We start from the raw sequence: 16,783 nt of genomic DNA on the forward strand, positions 1-16,783 counted from the left end.
TTCACCACTAACAGCGATCTTCAGTCTTCTCTCACAGAGTGAAGGAGTTCGAGAGGTGAGTTCAACCAGTTAAACATCTTTCTATGGCTTATCTCGCTTTCTGATATACTCTGTTATTAATTTATAATCACTGTACAGAAGTAAGAAATAATCCATACTATTTAATCTTGCTTTTAGCTTTGGAGGGATTAAAAAGAAAATATATGTACAACATGTCATTCAAACGTCCAACTTTTATGTTCTTTACTATTGAGTTTCTGTATCAATAATTCTTAGATCTAATGCACTGCAATAATTAAAATGTACTTTTATCACTTCATTTTTCTTTTCCAGTATCACTTACTTTACATCTTTATCTAAAATAAAAATTAAATAATCTGAAAATCAACTGAGGGGCACAAAATAAAGAAGAAGTGAGAACTGAGTTCTCACGATGGGTGGCATAAGAATGTCAGTGCAAGTTCTGCTACTGTCATCTATTGGCATTGGTAAGTATCTCTGAACATTCAATTAGTCATTTAATAGAATATATATCCTTATCTAACACTTTTCTTTTTTATAAAAAAAATCTATAGTATGTATGCCAGGACTGGTCTCTGCAACTGTAAGTCTTTTTTTTTCAAGATTAAATAATTAAATCAAAAACAATGAAATACTGAATTAACATGTTCTTCTATAAATTTACATTACAGTCCAACACAACACAAGGTAAGTTTTTTTATACATATAAACCATATGCAATTTTATATGAATATAAAATAAAATGTCACCTTTTTCCTCTTTTAAAAGTTCCATTAACATCATTCTTATCCATTTTCCGTTAATTATTAATTTGAAAATGTTAATACATGTGTTCATTCATTTTCTTTTTTGCATTTTATAGGACCAGGTTTATCTGAAAACAGGTAGGCATGCAAACTCAAATAACAGTTTGTAGACCTAATACATTCCAGGGATGTTATTTTAGTTAAAGATGACTTTATTATTAATTTCTGTTCCCATGTTTTTTCTTCTTTAAGCAATGCCACCACTCATACCAACGGTTTCCAGGAAACTTGCCATGCAGCAAATCTACAAGATGCCACTCAAAGAGTAAGCCTTTTGGAATTAATTTGAGTAAAAAATGATAAATTCATCTTTAAACCTTAAATTATTAAATGTCACCACAAAGCATTGTTGATAAATGACTCCCCCTTGTGCTAAGTTACTGACAGTAACCCAGTCCTTTCACCTGCTCTATGTGTTCTTAGATCTCTGCTGCAGTGGACATACTGACAGGCGAGCTATCCTGTAAAAGGGGTAAAAATGCAAGCTTAACAGATGAAAAGTCGAGGATGGTGGAACAAAATCTCAGGCAGATTGTAGAGTCGACTTTACAAGTGTTCTTTGACCTGGTAAATGAGCTAATGCTTTACTTCAGTATAGTGAAGGTGTAAAACATGTAACAGCTTTTAAGAATGGTAAATGGCAAATTTGTCTTGTAACAGAACAACAATGTCCCTGGATTTGATGTTCTGGATATATTTGGAGTCCTGGACAGCCTTCGTTTGGGTAATGACAGTGACTCCGAATTTATCAGGCTGTGGTTCTCTGTGAAGATGATTCCTCTTTTGCCTTATGTCAATGGAAACTTCCTAAACCAGCTCAGCAAGCAAAACTTCAGCTGCACCTCTTTCCAAGAGATGTAAGTGAATAAATTCCATTTTACCAATTATTGCTGGTGACTGCTGTTAACTGCTTATGGAAATCATTAAAGACATAAACAATTTAAATTGAATATTCTAACATGTAACACATTTCTCACTGTGTATTGCATTGAATGTTGATGTCAGGGTCCAGAAGTCCACTGAAATCACTACTAAAAGGAAGAAAGAAAAATGTGCATCACCTGATTGTTAAATTACAAGTCAGACCAAACAAGTTATGACTGTGTGACCCAGCTATTGTAAAAGAGGCATACACCTTAATATAAGGTGGTCGTTCGTGAAGGTGTTTCTTTAAAATGAGAATGTTATATAATGATTCAGAAATTATGTAATTGAAAATAAGTCAATAGGAGAATTTAAACTGAAAATTGCTACCCACGATGTAAACACGTGGTTGGAAACTTTTCCAGACATGAAAAGACTGAGGTTAAAAGAGTTCACTATCCCATATTAGAATACCATATGAAATTATCAAGATTGCAAGAGCTTTGGTTTGCATTGCCGGCAATAAGTCGGACTCGTTTCCGGTGGGTGATGGGCTCCGCCAGGGCTGCCCTTTGTCACCGGTTCTGTTCATAATTTTTATGGACAGGATTTCTAGGCGCAGCCAAGTGGCGGAGGGCTTTCGCTTTGGTGGCCTCAGAATCTCATCTCTGATCTTTGCGGATGATGTGGTTCTGTTGGCTTCATCGGGTGAGGGCCTCCAGCTCGCACTGGAGCGGTTCGCAGCCGAGTGTGAAGCAGTGGGAATGAGAATCAGCATCTCCAAATCTGAGGCCATGGTCCTCAGCCGGAAAAGGGTGGAGTGCCCACTCCAGGTCCGGGACGAGTTCCTGCCCCAAGTGGAGGAGTTCAAGTATCTCGGGGTCTTGTTCACGAGTGATGGGAGAAGGGAGCCGGAGATCGACAGACGGATTGGGGCTGCAGCTGCAGTAATGCAGACGCTGCACCGGTCCGTCGTGGTGAAGAGGGAGCTGAGTGTAAAAGCGAAGCTCTCAATTTACCGGTCGATCTACGTCCCTACCCTCACCTATGGCCACGAGCTGTGGGTAGTGACCGAAAGGACGAGATCGCGGATACAAGCGGCGGAAATGAGCTTCCTCCGAAGGGTGGCTGGCCTCTCCCTAAGAGATAGGGTGAGAAGTTCGGCCATCCGGGAGGGGCTCAGAGTAGAGCCGCTGCTGCTCCACATCGAAAGGAGCCAGCTGAGGTGGTTTGGGCATCTGACAAGGATGCCCCCTGGGCGCCTCCTGGGTGAGGTGTTCCAGGCATGTCCCACCGAGAGGAGGCCCCGGGGCAGACCCAGGACACGCTGGAGAGATTATATCTCTCGGCTGGCCTGGGAACGCCTTAGCGTTCCCCCGGACGAGCTGGAGGAGGTGGCTGGGGAGAGGGAGGTCTGGGCCTCTTTGCTTAGGCTGCTGCCCCCGCGACCCGGCCCCGGATAAAGCGGATGAAGATGGATGGATGGATGGATGAAATTATCAAATTATCAAAGGAAATGAAAATGTGGAAAAAGAAAAAAAGGTCTTATTCTGTGTAGAAGAGGTTGTGACAAAATGTACCAATTCGTTGATTACGATGATTTAAAATATCAATGGGATTTAAGTTTGAAATGTTTGTGATTGAATTATGTTGAATTTTGAATATGTTGAGTAATTAGTTATTGAAAGCTTTCTCTCAAATGTAGCATTCAGGCATTTGGAAGTCAAAAGGCATCCATGGACAGAGACACACAGCAAGCAGTCTTCACTCACTTCATCAAACCGTTCTTGTCAAGAAATGACTCAACAGGTAAAAGGAGAAACTCAAGCTCACTTTGGTTTTTCCATGACAACATGTGGTATATTAGCCTGTCAATGACTTTCTTGCTTTTTCTGCAGATCCTGGCTGTGTCTCATCTATCACAGGGAGCCAAGCGTGGCTAAAGGCAAATCTTGGCGACTTCTCTGATTTTGCAACTGTGAAGGACTTGCAAGCCTTCAATCCTAATTTGTCCCCTGTGAGTGCCAACTGCAGATGTACATCTTCCTGTAAACAGAATTCTTTTACCCAGAACATTTCCATGACTGCTGTCTGATATTATGCTGGTTCTCTTTTGTAGGCTGAATTGTTGTCAGTCCTCAGTCCTTCTCAGGTGGCACAGCTGGTACTGAGTTTGGGAGCCTCCAATAACACAGATTTGATTGATCGTGTGTTTGAGCGACTGCAAGAGGGCAACGCTCTAAAAAATGTGGATGGATTCCTCACACAACTCACAGCCAATGGACAGGTATGCTAGGCTTCTAAAAGGGTGAAGGAGGACAATCCTGGTGTTTTATTCCAGCACGATAAGACAGAATAAGACATTTGCTAAACCGCTACACAAGTCTTCAAGGACTCTATCATAGAAAAGAATTGCTTGCAGCCTTTGTGCCGTGCTGTATGAGTACATTTGCAACATGCAGTCTCTGTATTGCTTAGCTTCTTTTCCACCTCAATTTCACAGATGCCAATTTTCCAGCCTGTTGTGAGAGATCGGATCATGAATATGACCTTCATCGTCATCAATCCACATTTCTCCACTTTCACGACGAACGACTATGAACTTTGGTTCCATGTGAAACTGATTCATATCCTTGCCAGTTTTACTCCAGAAATGCTCATAAACACAACCACAAAAATCAGCTGCACAAACTACCAAGTCATGTGAGTAGCTTTCTTGGAGCAATCAAGATTTTGTTGCAAATGAAAATGACAATAGTGACAAAGAACAGCATGAGAACGTTTTCTTTCAACTGTTGCAGTGTGAGTGCGTTGGCTTTAGTTATCCAGGAGATGCCACTGTACAGACGGCAAGAGATTTCACATGGTCTGCTGGGCTACCTAAGAAATGCTATCAGTGAGCCAGGTAGGGCAGACATAGGGTGCGTTATGTGCTTTCCAGTGTGAAATGTCTTGAAAAGCACTCAGACAAAAAACTTGCCCACAAATTCTTTCATGTCTACCTGTCAGAAACCTTCCTAAATTGAGCACATTCTAACTTTTGTTTGCATGCCTTAGCTTGCAGGCAACAAAATGAGAGTGATGCCCAATGGGTTAAAGCAAATCTGGGTCCATTCGTCCAATATACATCATACTCTGACCTCAAAGACTTCAACATCTCTACGGTAAGCCCTACATTGCACTTCTAGTCCTCCCTTAAGAACAGGAAAACAAAATTGTAGACTTAAGAAGACAAACACAGGAGTTTATTTTGCTATATCAAAAATACAAGCAAATCATAGAGCACACTTTCTTTGGCTGCAAACTGTAATCCTTTACCCACAGCATTGGTCATTACTGCTGTCTGATATTATGTTGATTCCCTGTTGTAGGCTGGATTGTTGTCAACGCTCAATCCCTCTGAGGTGGCACAGCTGCTACTGAGCTCTGGAGCCTCAAATAACACAGATTTTATTGATCTTGTGTTTGAACAACTTGAAGAGGGCAACGCTCTAAAACATGTGGATGAATTCCTGACACAGCTGAGAGCCAATGGACAGGTAGGCTAGCCTCCTAAAAGGGTGAAGGAGGACAATGCGGCTATTTGATTCCACAAGTAAACACAGAATAAAACATTGGTCTCAACCACTACATCCATTGTTGGCTATTGTATCTTAGAAAAGAAATGGTTACAGCCTTTGTACCATGTTGTATGGGTGTACTTCCAACATGCAATCTCACCTTTGCTTATGTATTTTTCCACTTTAATATGACAGACCCCACATTTCCAGCCTGTTGTGAGAGATCGGATCATGAATATGACCTTCATCATCATCAGTCCACATTTCTCCACTTTCATGACAAACGACTATGAACTTTGGTTCCATGTGAAACTGATTCATATCCTTGCCAGTTTTACTCCAGAAATGCTCATAAACACAACCACAAAAATCAGCTGCACAAACTACCAAGTCATGTGAGTAGCTTTCTTGGAGCAATCAAGATTTTGTTGCAAATGAAAATGACAATAGTGACAAAGAACAGCATGAGAACGTTTTCTTTCAACTGTTGCAGTGTGAGTGGGTTGGCTTTAGTTATCCAGGAGATGCCACTGTACAGACGGCAAGAGATCACACATGGTCTGCTGGGCTACCTAAGAAATGCTGAAAATGCCATCAATGAGCCAGGTAGGGTAGACATAGATGTGCTTTCCAGTGTGAAATGTCTTGAAAATCACTCAGACAAAAAACTTAAATTCTTTCATGTCAACCAGTCACAAACATTCCTAAATTGAGCACATGCTAACTTTTGTCTGCATGCCTTAGCTTGCAGGCAACAAAATGAGAGTGATGCCCAATGGGTTAAAGCAAATCTGGGTCCATTCGTCCAATATACATCATACTCTGACCTCAAAGACTTCAACATCTCTACGGTAATCTTCATATTACTCTTCCTGTCTTTCTTGAGAATAGCAAAGCAAAATTCTGGAAATTATACAAAAGACATGCATTTCATGAATTCGACTTTTTTGTATCCATAGCTGGAAGTTCTGGATGTTCTTTCACCATCGCAGAGGGCTGATCTAATCCTAGATCCAAACAGTGGTGCTTTAAACAATGCACATGTTGTAAGGGAGGTGTTGACAAGCTTGACAGAGACCAGTTATTATGAGCAGCTCAACCAATTCTTCCAGGCTTTTACAAACATCAACAAGCAGGTGAATTCTCATTGGTAAACTTACCTCAGTGTAAACATCAACAAATGTTAACAGTGTTCTTTCATAAACCTGCTCAAGTGTTTAACTCAAAATGATCCATTTCTGATATGCTTCATGCCTTGAGGCATCCCTGCTGTACAGAAGTACAAAAATTTAGTTTAGATAAGCTCCCCCTCATCTCCGCATTTCCACAAAGACTTCAGGACTTCTTCTCTGACCTTATTATGATCCCCTTCTCTTTTCAGAGAAATGTCACCCTCATCCAAAATCCAGATGTACGAGACACCATTTTGAACCTGACCTTGAAAGCCCTTGCTCCTCAGCTTAAAGACTTTCAGCCAGAAGACTATCAACAGTGGTTCCAGGTTTATTTGGTTCCTGTGATGGCGAGCATCCTTCCTAGCAGCTTGCGGGTGATCCCCAGTAACATCACCTGTGAATCCTACGAGGCTATGTAAGATATTTCTGATATCCACAGTTAGACATTTGGGTGTGCACAATGCCAAGCTGAGGCTCGTGACAAGTCACAATGAATTCTTTTCTTCCTTTAGATACGATGGTCTTGCGCAGAGTTTGGCAGCATTGCCACTGGGCCTTTCACAGGGCGTGAGATCAAGCAAGCAGTACCTCCAGGACACATTCCCACGTATGTGGCAAATAGGCTTTCCTGACTAAACTCTTCTTAAAAGCCCAGCACCAGCACTGTAATGACTACTCCATTGATTTATTAGCTTTCTTTTTCTTCCCAAACAGGCTGCTCAGTTCCAGCTTCCTTTGTGGTAAGATTAGTTTTTTGGGGTGTGTGTGTGTGTGTGTGGGGGGGGGGGGGGGTGTCTCACATGGGTTATCCAATGTTTGATCCAGGTTTGGCACACTAATTGGGCCAATTGTAACAAAGTCAAGGTATTTACACTTGAAGAAGATGTTTCCACTATACTAACAATCATATTTTCTTTGTCTTCAGTGCAAGGTGACCCCAGTTCATGGTAAGTCTGTCTAAAAGTAGACATTTCAACTCTAAGGATATAAATGCATTCTGAAGGACTATTATGTGACACACAACCATTCTCTTTTCACAGTGAATCTCATTTGTGATGGAGTTGATGGGTGGGTGAAATGCCGTTTTGTTCAATGTTGATTCTGTCTAGGTAAAATTCGTTAACACAGTGTAATTAAGGGGACATTGGATTTCAATTTATTGTGTTTTTTCCACAGTTCAAAACTTGAACAAATCCTGTCAGCTGGCAATTCCTCGGCAGCCCTGTGCAATTTCACCATCATAGAACATGCCTGTTCCTCTGTAAGATTCCTTTTTAACCTCCAAAAACAGAACATGGATTTTGCCCCATTATGGTCCTGAGACAAATCTCCATGAGCTCTGACGAAATGGCTGTATTCTTTGTCAATTTTCTTTTTCAAGGCTCCCTATCTCACATCCAGCAACTTGGTCACACTGCTGAACTGCACACTGAAAAGCCAAAACATATACCCAGTAGAAGTCTGGAAGCTTTTCTTCCAAAAAGCCTCTGCTGTACTGGACCAGGCCCTTGAGACATTTGCTAACATGGTAAGTACAAAATCACATTTTTACAATATTGCCGTTTCCCTGCGTGAAGTTTGGGTCCAGCTACAACTATTTTTCTATTTTTCTGCCAATTCAAGGCCAGCAACAACACCTACCCGACCTCGTCAAATGTGCTCGAGGCTCTTGGAGAAGTGAGAATTGACAACTTCAGCCAGGCACAACTACAGAGTGAGGAGTTCATTACCAGCTGGTTCAAGACAAAGATCCGTCCATTTCTGGCCGTTCCATCTTTCAACTTCCTATTTTGCCTTAGCTCCAAAAACTTCAGCTGCCAGACATACCAGACTGTGTAAGTAAATATGAGACATATTGCTCTATTCTGCAAACTTGCAGTTGACTAGAAGTTTAGATGTTGAAAGCTTTCTCTCAAATGTAGCATTCAGGCATTTGGAAGCCAAAAGGCATCCATGGACAGAGACACACAGCAAGCAGTCTTCACTCACTTCATCAAACCGTTCTTGTCAAGAAATGACTCAACAGGTAAAAGGAGAAACTCAAGCTCACTTTGGTTTTTCCATGACAACATGTGGTATATTAGCCTGTCAATAACGTTCTTGCTTTTTCTGCAGATCCTGGCTGTGTCTCATCTATCACAGGGAGCCAAGCGTGGCTAAAGGCAAATCTTGGCGACTTCTCTGATTTTGCAACTGTGCAGGACTTGGTAGCCTTCAATCCTAATTTGTCCGCTGTGAGTGCCAACTGCAGATGTACATCTTCCTGTAAACAGAATTCTTTTACCCAGAACCTTTCCATGACTGCTGTCTGATATTATGCTGGTTCTCTTTTGTAGGCTGAATTGTTGTCAGTCCTAAGTCTTTCTCAGGTGGCACAGCTGGTACTGAGTTTGGGAGCCTCCAATAAAACAGATTTGATTGATCGTGTGTTTGAGCGACTGCAAGAGGGCAACGCTCTAAAAAATGTGGATGGATTCCTCACACAACTCACAGCCAATGGACAGGTATGCTAGGCTTCTAAAAGGGTGAAGGAGGACAATCCTGGTGTTTTATTCCAGCACGATAAGACAGAATAAGACATTTGCTAAACCGCTACACAAGTCTTCAAAGAGTCTATCATAGAAAAGAATTGCTTTCAGCCTTTGTGCCATGTTGTATGAGTAAATTTGCAACATGCAGTCTCTGTATTGCTTAACTTCTTTTCCACCTCAATTTCACAGATGCCAATTTTCCAGCCTGTTGTGAGAGATCGGATCATGAATACGACCTTCATCGTCATCAGTCCACATTTCTCCACTTTCACGACAAACGACTATAAACTTTGGTTCCATGTGAAACTGATTCCTGTCCTTGCCAGTTTTACTCCAGAAATGCTCATAAACACAACCACAAAAATCAGCTGCATGAACTACCAAGTCATGTGAGTAGCTTTCTTGGAGCAATCAAGATTTTGTTGCAAATGAAAATGACAATAGTGAGAAAGAACAGCATAACAATGTTTTCTTTCAACTGTTGCAGTGTGAGTAGTTTGGCTTTAGTTATCCAGGAGATGCCACTGTACAGACGGCAAGAGATCACACATGGTCTGCTGGAATACCTAAGAAATGCCATCGATGAGCCAGGTAGGGCAGACATAGGGTGCGTTATGTGCTTTCCAGTGTGAAATGTCTTGAAAAGCACTCAGACAAAAATCTTGCCCACAAATTCTTTCATGTCTACCTGTCAGAAACCTTCCTAAATTGAGCACATTCTAACTTTTGTTTGCATGCCTTAGCTTGCAGGCAACAAAATGAGAGTGATACCCAATGGGTTAAAGCAAATCTGGGTCCATTCGTCCAATATACAGCGTACTCTGACCTCAAAGACTTCAACATCTCTACGGTAAGCCCTACATTGCACTTCTAGTCCTCCCTTAAGAACAGGAAAACAAAATTGTAAACTTAAGAAGACAAACACAGGAGTTTATTTTGCCATATCAAAAATACAAGCAAATCATAGAGCACACTTTCTTTGGTTGCAAACTGTAATCCTTTACCCACAGCATTGGTCATTACTGCTGTCTAATATTATGTTGATTCCCTGTTGTAGGCTGGATTGTTGTCAACGCTCAATCCCTCTGAGGTGGCACAGCTGCTATTGAGCTCTGGAGCCTCAAATAACACAGATTTTATTGATCTTGTGTTTGAACAACTTGAAGAGGGCAACGCTCTAAAAAATGTGGATGAATTCCTGACACAGCTGAGAGCCAATGGACAGGTAGGCTAGCCTCCTAAAAGGGTGAAGGAGGACAATGCGGATATTTGATTCCAGAAGTAAATACAGAATAAAACATCGGTCTCAACCGCTACATCCTTTGTTGGCTATTGTATCTTAGAAAACAAATGGTTACAGCCTTTGCACCATGTTGTATGGGTGTAATTCCAACATGCAATCTCACCTTTGCTTATGTCTTTTTCCACTTTAATATGACAGACCCCACATTTCCAGCCTGTTGTGAGAGATCGGATCATGAATATGACCTTCATCATCATCAGTCCACATTTCTCCACTTTCACGACAAACGACTATAAACTTTGGTTCCATGTGAAACTGATTCATATCCTTGCCAGTTTTACTCCAGAAATGCTCATAAACACAACCACAAAAATCAGCTGCACAAACTACCAAGTCATGTGAGTAGCTTTCTTGGAGCAATCAAGATTTTGGTGTAACAGAAAATGACAATAGTGACAAAGAACAGCATGAGAACGTTTTCTTTCAACTGTTGCAGTGTGAGTGGGTTGGCTTTAGTTATCCAGGAGATGCCACTGTACAGACGGCAAGATATCACACATGGTCTGCTGGGCTACCTAAGAAATGCTGAAAATGCCATCAATGAGCCAGGTAGGGCAGACATAGGGTGCGTTATGTGCTTTCCAGTGTGAAATGTCTTGAAAAGCACTCAGACAAAAAACTTGCCCACAAATTCTTTCATGTCTACCTGTCAGAAACCTTCCTAAATTGAGCACATTCTAACTTTTGTCTGCATGCCTTAGCTTGCAGGCAACAAAATGAGAGTGATACCCAATGGGTTAAAGCAAATCTGGGTCCATTGATCCAATATACATCATACTCTGACCTCAAACACTTCAACATCTCTACGGTAAGCTTTACATTACTCTTCCTATCTTTCTTGAGAATCGCAAAGCAAAATTCTGGAAATTATACAAAAGACATGCATTTCATGAATTCGACTTTTTTGTATCCATAGCTGGCAGTTCTGGACGTTCTTTCACCATCGCAGAAGGCTGATCTAATCCTAGATCCAACCAGTGGTGCTTTAAACGATGCATGTTTTGTAAAGGAGGTGTTGACAAGCTTGACAGAGACCTGTGATTATGAGCAGCTCAACCAATTCTTCCAGGCGTTTGCAAAGCGTGGCTGCTGAGTGACCCCTCATCTGGGACTCTCGTCAGCTCTTTCTGGGATAGTGACGCGGCTGCTCCTCTGTTGGTCTTCCTTGGTCTCTTGTGTTCTGAAGGCCTCTGGATATCTGGAGTCTTGATCTCCTCCATACCTGCTTCATGCCCTGGAGGACGGGGCTGTGGCTCCCCACACCCTCTAGCAGATCATTACATGAAGGAACCTTTGAAAAACAAGCACGTTCATGCTCACAGGTGTACACACGGGTGCTCACAGATACTAACGACACCCTTTTTGGCTCCTACCTCAAAGCACACTGTGCGCTGTCGATCTTACGTGCTGCACAATAATGTTTAATGTTTAATAAGCGCCATCTTACCCTCTGACCATACATACATTACACAAAAACATCACATGGGGAATATTCACATAGATTATCTTGATGTTGTTTATTCTATTGCTCTCATTTTCTTCTGCTTGTTTTCTTTTTTCATTCTCAACAGGTGATCCAGGTGATTAATATATGTATTTTTTGTCTGCTTATTTTGTTGGTTTTTGTCCTTTATCCCCGTCCCTCGTCTCCGCTGTTTTTCTTTCCCTCTTTCTTTCTCCCTTCTCTTTTCATCATTCAAGTCTGTCCCGTATCTAGCAGGTGAAAATAAAAAATAAAATAAACAATAAAAGGTGAATCAAATGGACCATTACGGCAAGGCTGGGAGGGTCCATTTGGTAAAGTAAATCCGTTGGGCATCTTTCTTCGCCTTTAGACAATAATTCTGATGGCAAAAGAACCAAACGGGACAGGCAAAAAAACACACAAAAAAAAAACAAAAACAAAGTGCTCGCTCGTAGGGGGTCATTTGATTGTTGGGTTTTTCTCTGTATGTATTATTGTAGGGCCTACCTTACAATATAAAGCACTTTGAGGTGACTGTTGTTCTGATTTGGTGCTATATAAATTGAATTGAATTGAATTAAATATATACAATACTTTGGTGTTTTGATTATGATTCTAATTGTGGTCACTTTACGTATGTTTATACATACATTGTGACTTTAAGTTTGGAGAACTCTTACTTCTTTAACAGCAAATGCCAACTATAGGTGTTGGGTTATAAGAACACAGTTTATGGTACAGCTGTGCCAAACGTCATATTGAACTGACAACACTTAGAAATGAAGCTACAAAGCAAAGATGCCTCATTTTGTTAAATGCCTGTTTCCTCAAGTCCTCTTGTAGGATATCTTCCTCACCTCCTCTACTTCCATCTCTGCAGGAGGCTCTGAAATGCAAGGAGACGGGTCAAAAAGAGGAATCAAGGATGTGAAATCTGTAAAATAAAAAAGGCAATGTGCGTGTGTCATTCAGTCACAGCATGCTGAGCTTGCATGAAAGGGAGAAGGTATAGCAGGTGTCCTTGTTACTTAACTTGGCACTAGTCCCCGAACTCAGTGAATAAACCATTCATGGACATTGTAAACACCGTGCCCTGTGGATCGAGACATTGTCACCCTGGACCACTCCCTAGATGGAAATTAATTCCTGGATGGAAATGCATGATTAAAGTGAAACAAATACCCAGAAGTACTTTTCAATGTTTTGCATGAACTCTTTCTGTAAGGGACAAAATGCTAAAGAAGAAAAAGGCCTCGGACAAAATACCATTTTTTTTCTTTTATCAGCTTAATGACATAGATGCCAAGTGTTCTCTTCTTTACAACCATTTAAGCACATTATAAATGTTATAAAATAAATGTACAATATGCTCTCTGAGTACAGCTTGCTAATACTGGTTGGACCTCTTTTGCTTTCAGAACTGCCTCAATACAGCAAAAAATATTTACAACAGACGTTCCCAAAGTGTGGGGGCGGGCCCCACACTTGATAGCGCCCCCCCTGCAGAGCCATTGCAGGGGGGGCGCGGCATGAAAAGGGAAAAAAAAAAAAAAGAAAGAAAGCTTGGACACTGCTAGCACGGGCGCCCACACGAACGCAAAGCAGGAGATGAAGCATAGCTGAATGTGTTTCCAAACCAACTTCATTCTATGGTGAAGCATATCTTCCCTTTGGTTTCATCTGCACAAGTGCCGAGGTAGGTCTCCCTGCAGGATTGGTTTTCCCTTCGTTAGGAGCAGCGCTGGGCTGTTTAAATCACGGACAAACAGTATCCCACATTCTTGATTTGTAGTTCATAAACACTTGTTGTAATGACTAACTACTCCTGACATTTTGGAGATGTTTGCTCTTTATACAGTAAAGTTACAGTGGGATACAAATAACATCAGACTCATCCTGCCACAATTTAAAAATGTATTGATAGCAATGTTGAATATTATTACACAGGAAAAAAAAAACAACTACATGTAAAATAATTACACCATGACGCCTCTGCCTTTCTAAATGGAGGGACAGTAACTGCGTGTATATGTAAGCGTGTAAAACCTGTAGATAGTCAGATTAACAGTATTTCGTCTCTGTCTGCCATTCTGCAGACAGAATCTCATGTAAACAATAACGTGCACACAGCGTGAGGTGAAAAAAGGCACATACCTTTGACATTGCGTGACGAACTCCGTATTCCTCGTCCACACGTAAACGCAAAAAAGGAGTTTTAAAAAATCTCTGTTCTCGGTGATTCGAAACGCCGTTTACGTGTGGACGAAACAGCTGAGTTTTCAAAAATACCCGTGTAGGTGTGGACGTAGCGTAAAAGACTTAGTAGTTTATTTTCTTACTACCTGTAATTTATTGCAGATTACTTGTATTTGCTTAATTGTTTACTAAATGTTTGAGGTGTGAAATAAACCGCAATGGAGCAAAATATGGGCGTGTGTGGTTGGAGGATGTGTTCGTGCGTGGGTGCGCGAACATTTTTCTTGTAAAACAAGGGGGGCCCAGCAAAAAAAGTTTGGGAACCACTGATTTACAATGCAAATAAAATGCATTTTGCATATTATTCAAATACAGTTGGTAACAATATCTCTTTATAAAAAGGGAACTGAATCAGGCAGGTGATCTCTGACACTTGGCCTCTATGTCATCACTGGAGAGATGAACATGGTTATTTCTTAAAGCATATAGTTAGGGCTGGACCAGGTGAGCCTGAATCCTCCTTTACTGCCTCAATACTTAATTGCACAAATTCACCAAGGAAATATTCCCAGAGAACTTGGCAGCATCATGTAACTTTTGCAGATGTGTCAACATGATGTCAATTTCCAGTTTAACAAAATCCCAAAGATGTCCTATTGTATTTATATGTGGTGACTGCGGAGGTGACTTAAAATCTTTTTTTTTTTGTTGCTGTTCTTGTCATGTTCAAGTTTACGTTCCAAAACCATAAATATACCATTCATTTAAATGCACATGATTTATTTTATTAAATGCGTGCAAATGCTAACAGCAACCATTTAAAACCAAGTTTATTGTGGAGTATTTCTTCTCTTTTTCCCCATCGTTTCTGGATTTTTTAAGCAGATTAGATCAGAACTAATTGCTGTTCCTTCCTTTAGTTTTTTAAGCCAGTTCTTTGCGTTCATAATATTTGACTGATTAATGATTATTATTGAATGATTATTTGATTTGATTTGATATACCTTTATTAGTCCCACAAGAGGAAATTTCATGTTAAGGCTGCCGACCTACTGAACGCAATGGCGGCGCCATCTTACCCTCCGACCATACATACATTACACAAAAACATCACATGGGGAAGACAGGTCAGAGAGGTATAACAATGTTGTCAACTGAAAACAATCCTTGTTTATTGGGCTTTTTCTACTGGGTATTAGACATTGCCTGTAACATTTTCTTGTCCCAGACACTATTACAGGTAGTGACGGTGTCTGATGAGATCTTAATTTTTTCTTCAGAAAGTCATTTAATGTTTGTTTTTTTAAATTTATTAAGAATTAAGGGATATAAGAAAAGGCTAGATTATCTCTCACTGAGTGTGATTTTTGACCGAGTATGGTTGTTTTTTTTGATAATTATTGTCCCTGGTGGCGATAGTTATTTCATCGTTGAGAGTTTAAATGAAGTGCAGTTATTGTTTATGGAGAACAGTTTGTCACTTACCTCAGTGAAACAGTTTGAGGATTCTGTATGGGTTAGTGGGTGGGTGAGGTGGTCCATGAATAAAGTACTTACTAATGTTAGCTTTTCAGAAAAACTTTTAAATTTAACCTCCTTATTCTAACTGGTGCTTTCATTGCAAAACTGGTTTTCTGTAAGAATTGAATTGGATTGAATTGATATACCTTTATTAGTCCCACAAGGGGAAATTTCATAAGGCTGCCGACCTATTGCACGCAACGGCAGCGCCATCTTACCCTCCGACCATACATACATTACACAAAACATCACATGGGGAAGACAGGTCAGAGAGGTATAACAATGTAAAATGCACCACATGAGGCAAGATAAGGAGAAAAAAAAAATAACTCCCACCAGACTGAGCTCCAACAGGGAGATCAGTTTGAGAACAGTAAAAAACACCTCTACACATAGCACATGAAAAAAAACTCTTAATACACCAAAGAAACACATGACAAGCAACAGGGGTGGGTAAAGGGTGAGAGACCACCAAATTAGACAGTACATCCGGGCCTGCGTGCGCTGGTCTCCTTGATCCACCGTCAGCATTGGAAGGGAATAAGCGTCAAAGGCGTTTGGAAAGGGAGGAGGGGATGAGTGTGTGCATATCAGTGTATATGTATGTGTGTGCTGGTCCAGCGTTCAGTTGAGACAGTGTCCTTCACCCTGCTAGGCTAAGTAAACAGTCTTCCAGCCAACCCAGATGGCCTTGCATGGAATGGGAAGGAACAGACTAAAAATACTCGTTATCAGGGTGTTGTTGTTCAGCTCCAGCCTTGAGACCGCAGCTGGCGCCAAAGGGGTATCTGCACGAAGTGATGGTGGTTTTTACTTTAGTGCGAACAGCTCATATGAATTTCAAAGCAGTTCTAGAGTCCAACACTGGTCTCTCAATCTCCCGTTGGAGAGCTGCGAGCTTCGCCATACTTGCGTTCTGTGATGTTGTCATTTCTTGTGCTCAAGGAGCTGATTCTGAGAACTCACAGCAGTGTGCCTCCCTGAGATGTCATCCAATTTGCGCCCAGAGATGTTATTTCAAGCTAGCCCCTCCGAGATGCATCCAGTCTGCAGTCAGAGATCTTATTCTGAGTATTTACAGCAGCCGTAGCATCTCCAAGATCTTATCCGTGCTGCACTCATTTTGAGAAACTCACGCCTCTCCCATTGTTCCAATCCCAGCGGGCAGCCTTGTGAGGGTTTGAACAGCCGGTTCCGCTTTCTTAATTCTTCGATAAGTCAGGGCCAAGCCAGCTCCGATCCGCCAGAACCCTGTTACCATGGTTCCAAATAGGTAGATATCTTCAGCACTCAGGCTCACCCAAGCCCAAAGACCAGTTGATCCAATCCATAATTCCTCTT

The 16,783-nt window shown here is 41.2% G+C and overlaps 3 protein-coding genes across 8 annotated transcripts in view; 1 reads left to right on the plus strand and 2 right to left on the minus strand.

Annotated features, from left to right (window-relative positions):
• On the plus strand, positions 1 to 12,165 carry LOC146495885 (uncharacterized). Of its 4 annotated transcripts, XM_085143223.1 has the most exons (38): positions 1 to 55; positions 334 to 488; positions 576 to 604; positions 693 to 708; positions 884 to 905; positions 1,020 to 1,092; positions 1,251 to 1,394; positions 1,488 to 1,684; positions 3,397 to 3,500; positions 3,590 to 3,708; positions 3,811 to 3,978; positions 4,195 to 4,394; positions 4,493 to 4,596; positions 4,749 to 4,855; positions 5,063 to 5,230; positions 5,447 to 5,646; positions 5,745 to 5,857; positions 5,996 to 6,102; positions 6,211 to 6,387; positions 6,633 to 6,841; positions 6,939 to 7,033; positions 7,141 to 7,166; positions 7,352 to 7,373; positions 7,467 to 7,494; positions 7,603 to 7,687; positions 7,808 to 7,954; positions 8,050 to 8,261; positions 8,349 to 8,452; positions 8,542 to 8,660; positions 8,763 to 8,930; positions 9,147 to 9,346; positions 9,445 to 9,548; positions 9,701 to 9,807; positions 10,015 to 10,182; positions 10,399 to 10,598; positions 10,697 to 10,809; positions 10,962 to 11,068; positions 11,177 to 12,165. In XM_085143223.1, exons 2-38 carry the CDS (start codon positions 434 to 436, stop codon positions 11,351 to 11,353), a joined length of 4,494 nt encoding a protein of 1,497 aa, XP_084999349.1. In that variant the 5' UTR covers positions 1 to 55; positions 334 to 433; the 3' UTR covers positions 11,354 to 12,165. The 4 variants fall into 4 exon arrangements, with proteins under 4 accessions (XP_084999349.1, XP_084999350.1, XP_084999352.1 ...); XM_085143224.1 differs by lacking the exons at positions 4,195 to 4,394; positions 4,493 to 4,596; positions 4,749 to 4,855; positions 5,063 to 5,230; XM_085143226.1 differs by lacking the exons at positions 10,015 to 10,182; positions 10,399 to 10,598; positions 10,697 to 10,809; positions 10,962 to 11,068 and having other exon boundaries at positions 4 to 55.
• Positions 1 to 16,783, minus strand: part of LOC146495880 (uncharacterized) — a 188,366-nt gene that overhangs the window by 88,885 nt on the left and 82,698 nt on the right. The window lies entirely within an intron of this gene.
• The window catches only part of LOC146495886 (uncharacterized), a 13,150-nt gene continuing 6,452 nt past the window's right edge, over positions 10,086 to 16,783 (minus strand). The window contains exons 3-4 of one of the 3 annotated variants that reach the window (XR_014871166.1): positions 10,364 to 12,818; positions 10,086 to 10,195 (exon numbers count right to left, since the gene is read on the minus strand). Coding sequence is in view for 1 of the 3 variants with exons in the window: in XM_085143231.1 (XP_084999357.1) it covers positions 12,553 to 12,611 (59 nt within the window). In the remaining 2 variants the exon portion in view is untranslated. Of the gene's footprint in view, positions 10,196 to 10,363; positions 12,872 to 16,783 lie in introns of those variants that run through there. The other 2 variants (XR_014871165.1, XM_085143231.1) reach the window with 2 other exon arrangements.

The sequence above is a fragment of the Neolamprologus multifasciatus genome, chromosome 19 (genome assembly GCF_963576455.1).
Source record: "Neolamprologus multifasciatus chromosome 19, fNeoMul1.2, whole genome shotgun sequence".
NCBI lineage: Eukaryota > Metazoa > Chordata > Actinopteri > Cichliformes > Cichlidae > Neolamprologus > Neolamprologus multifasciatus.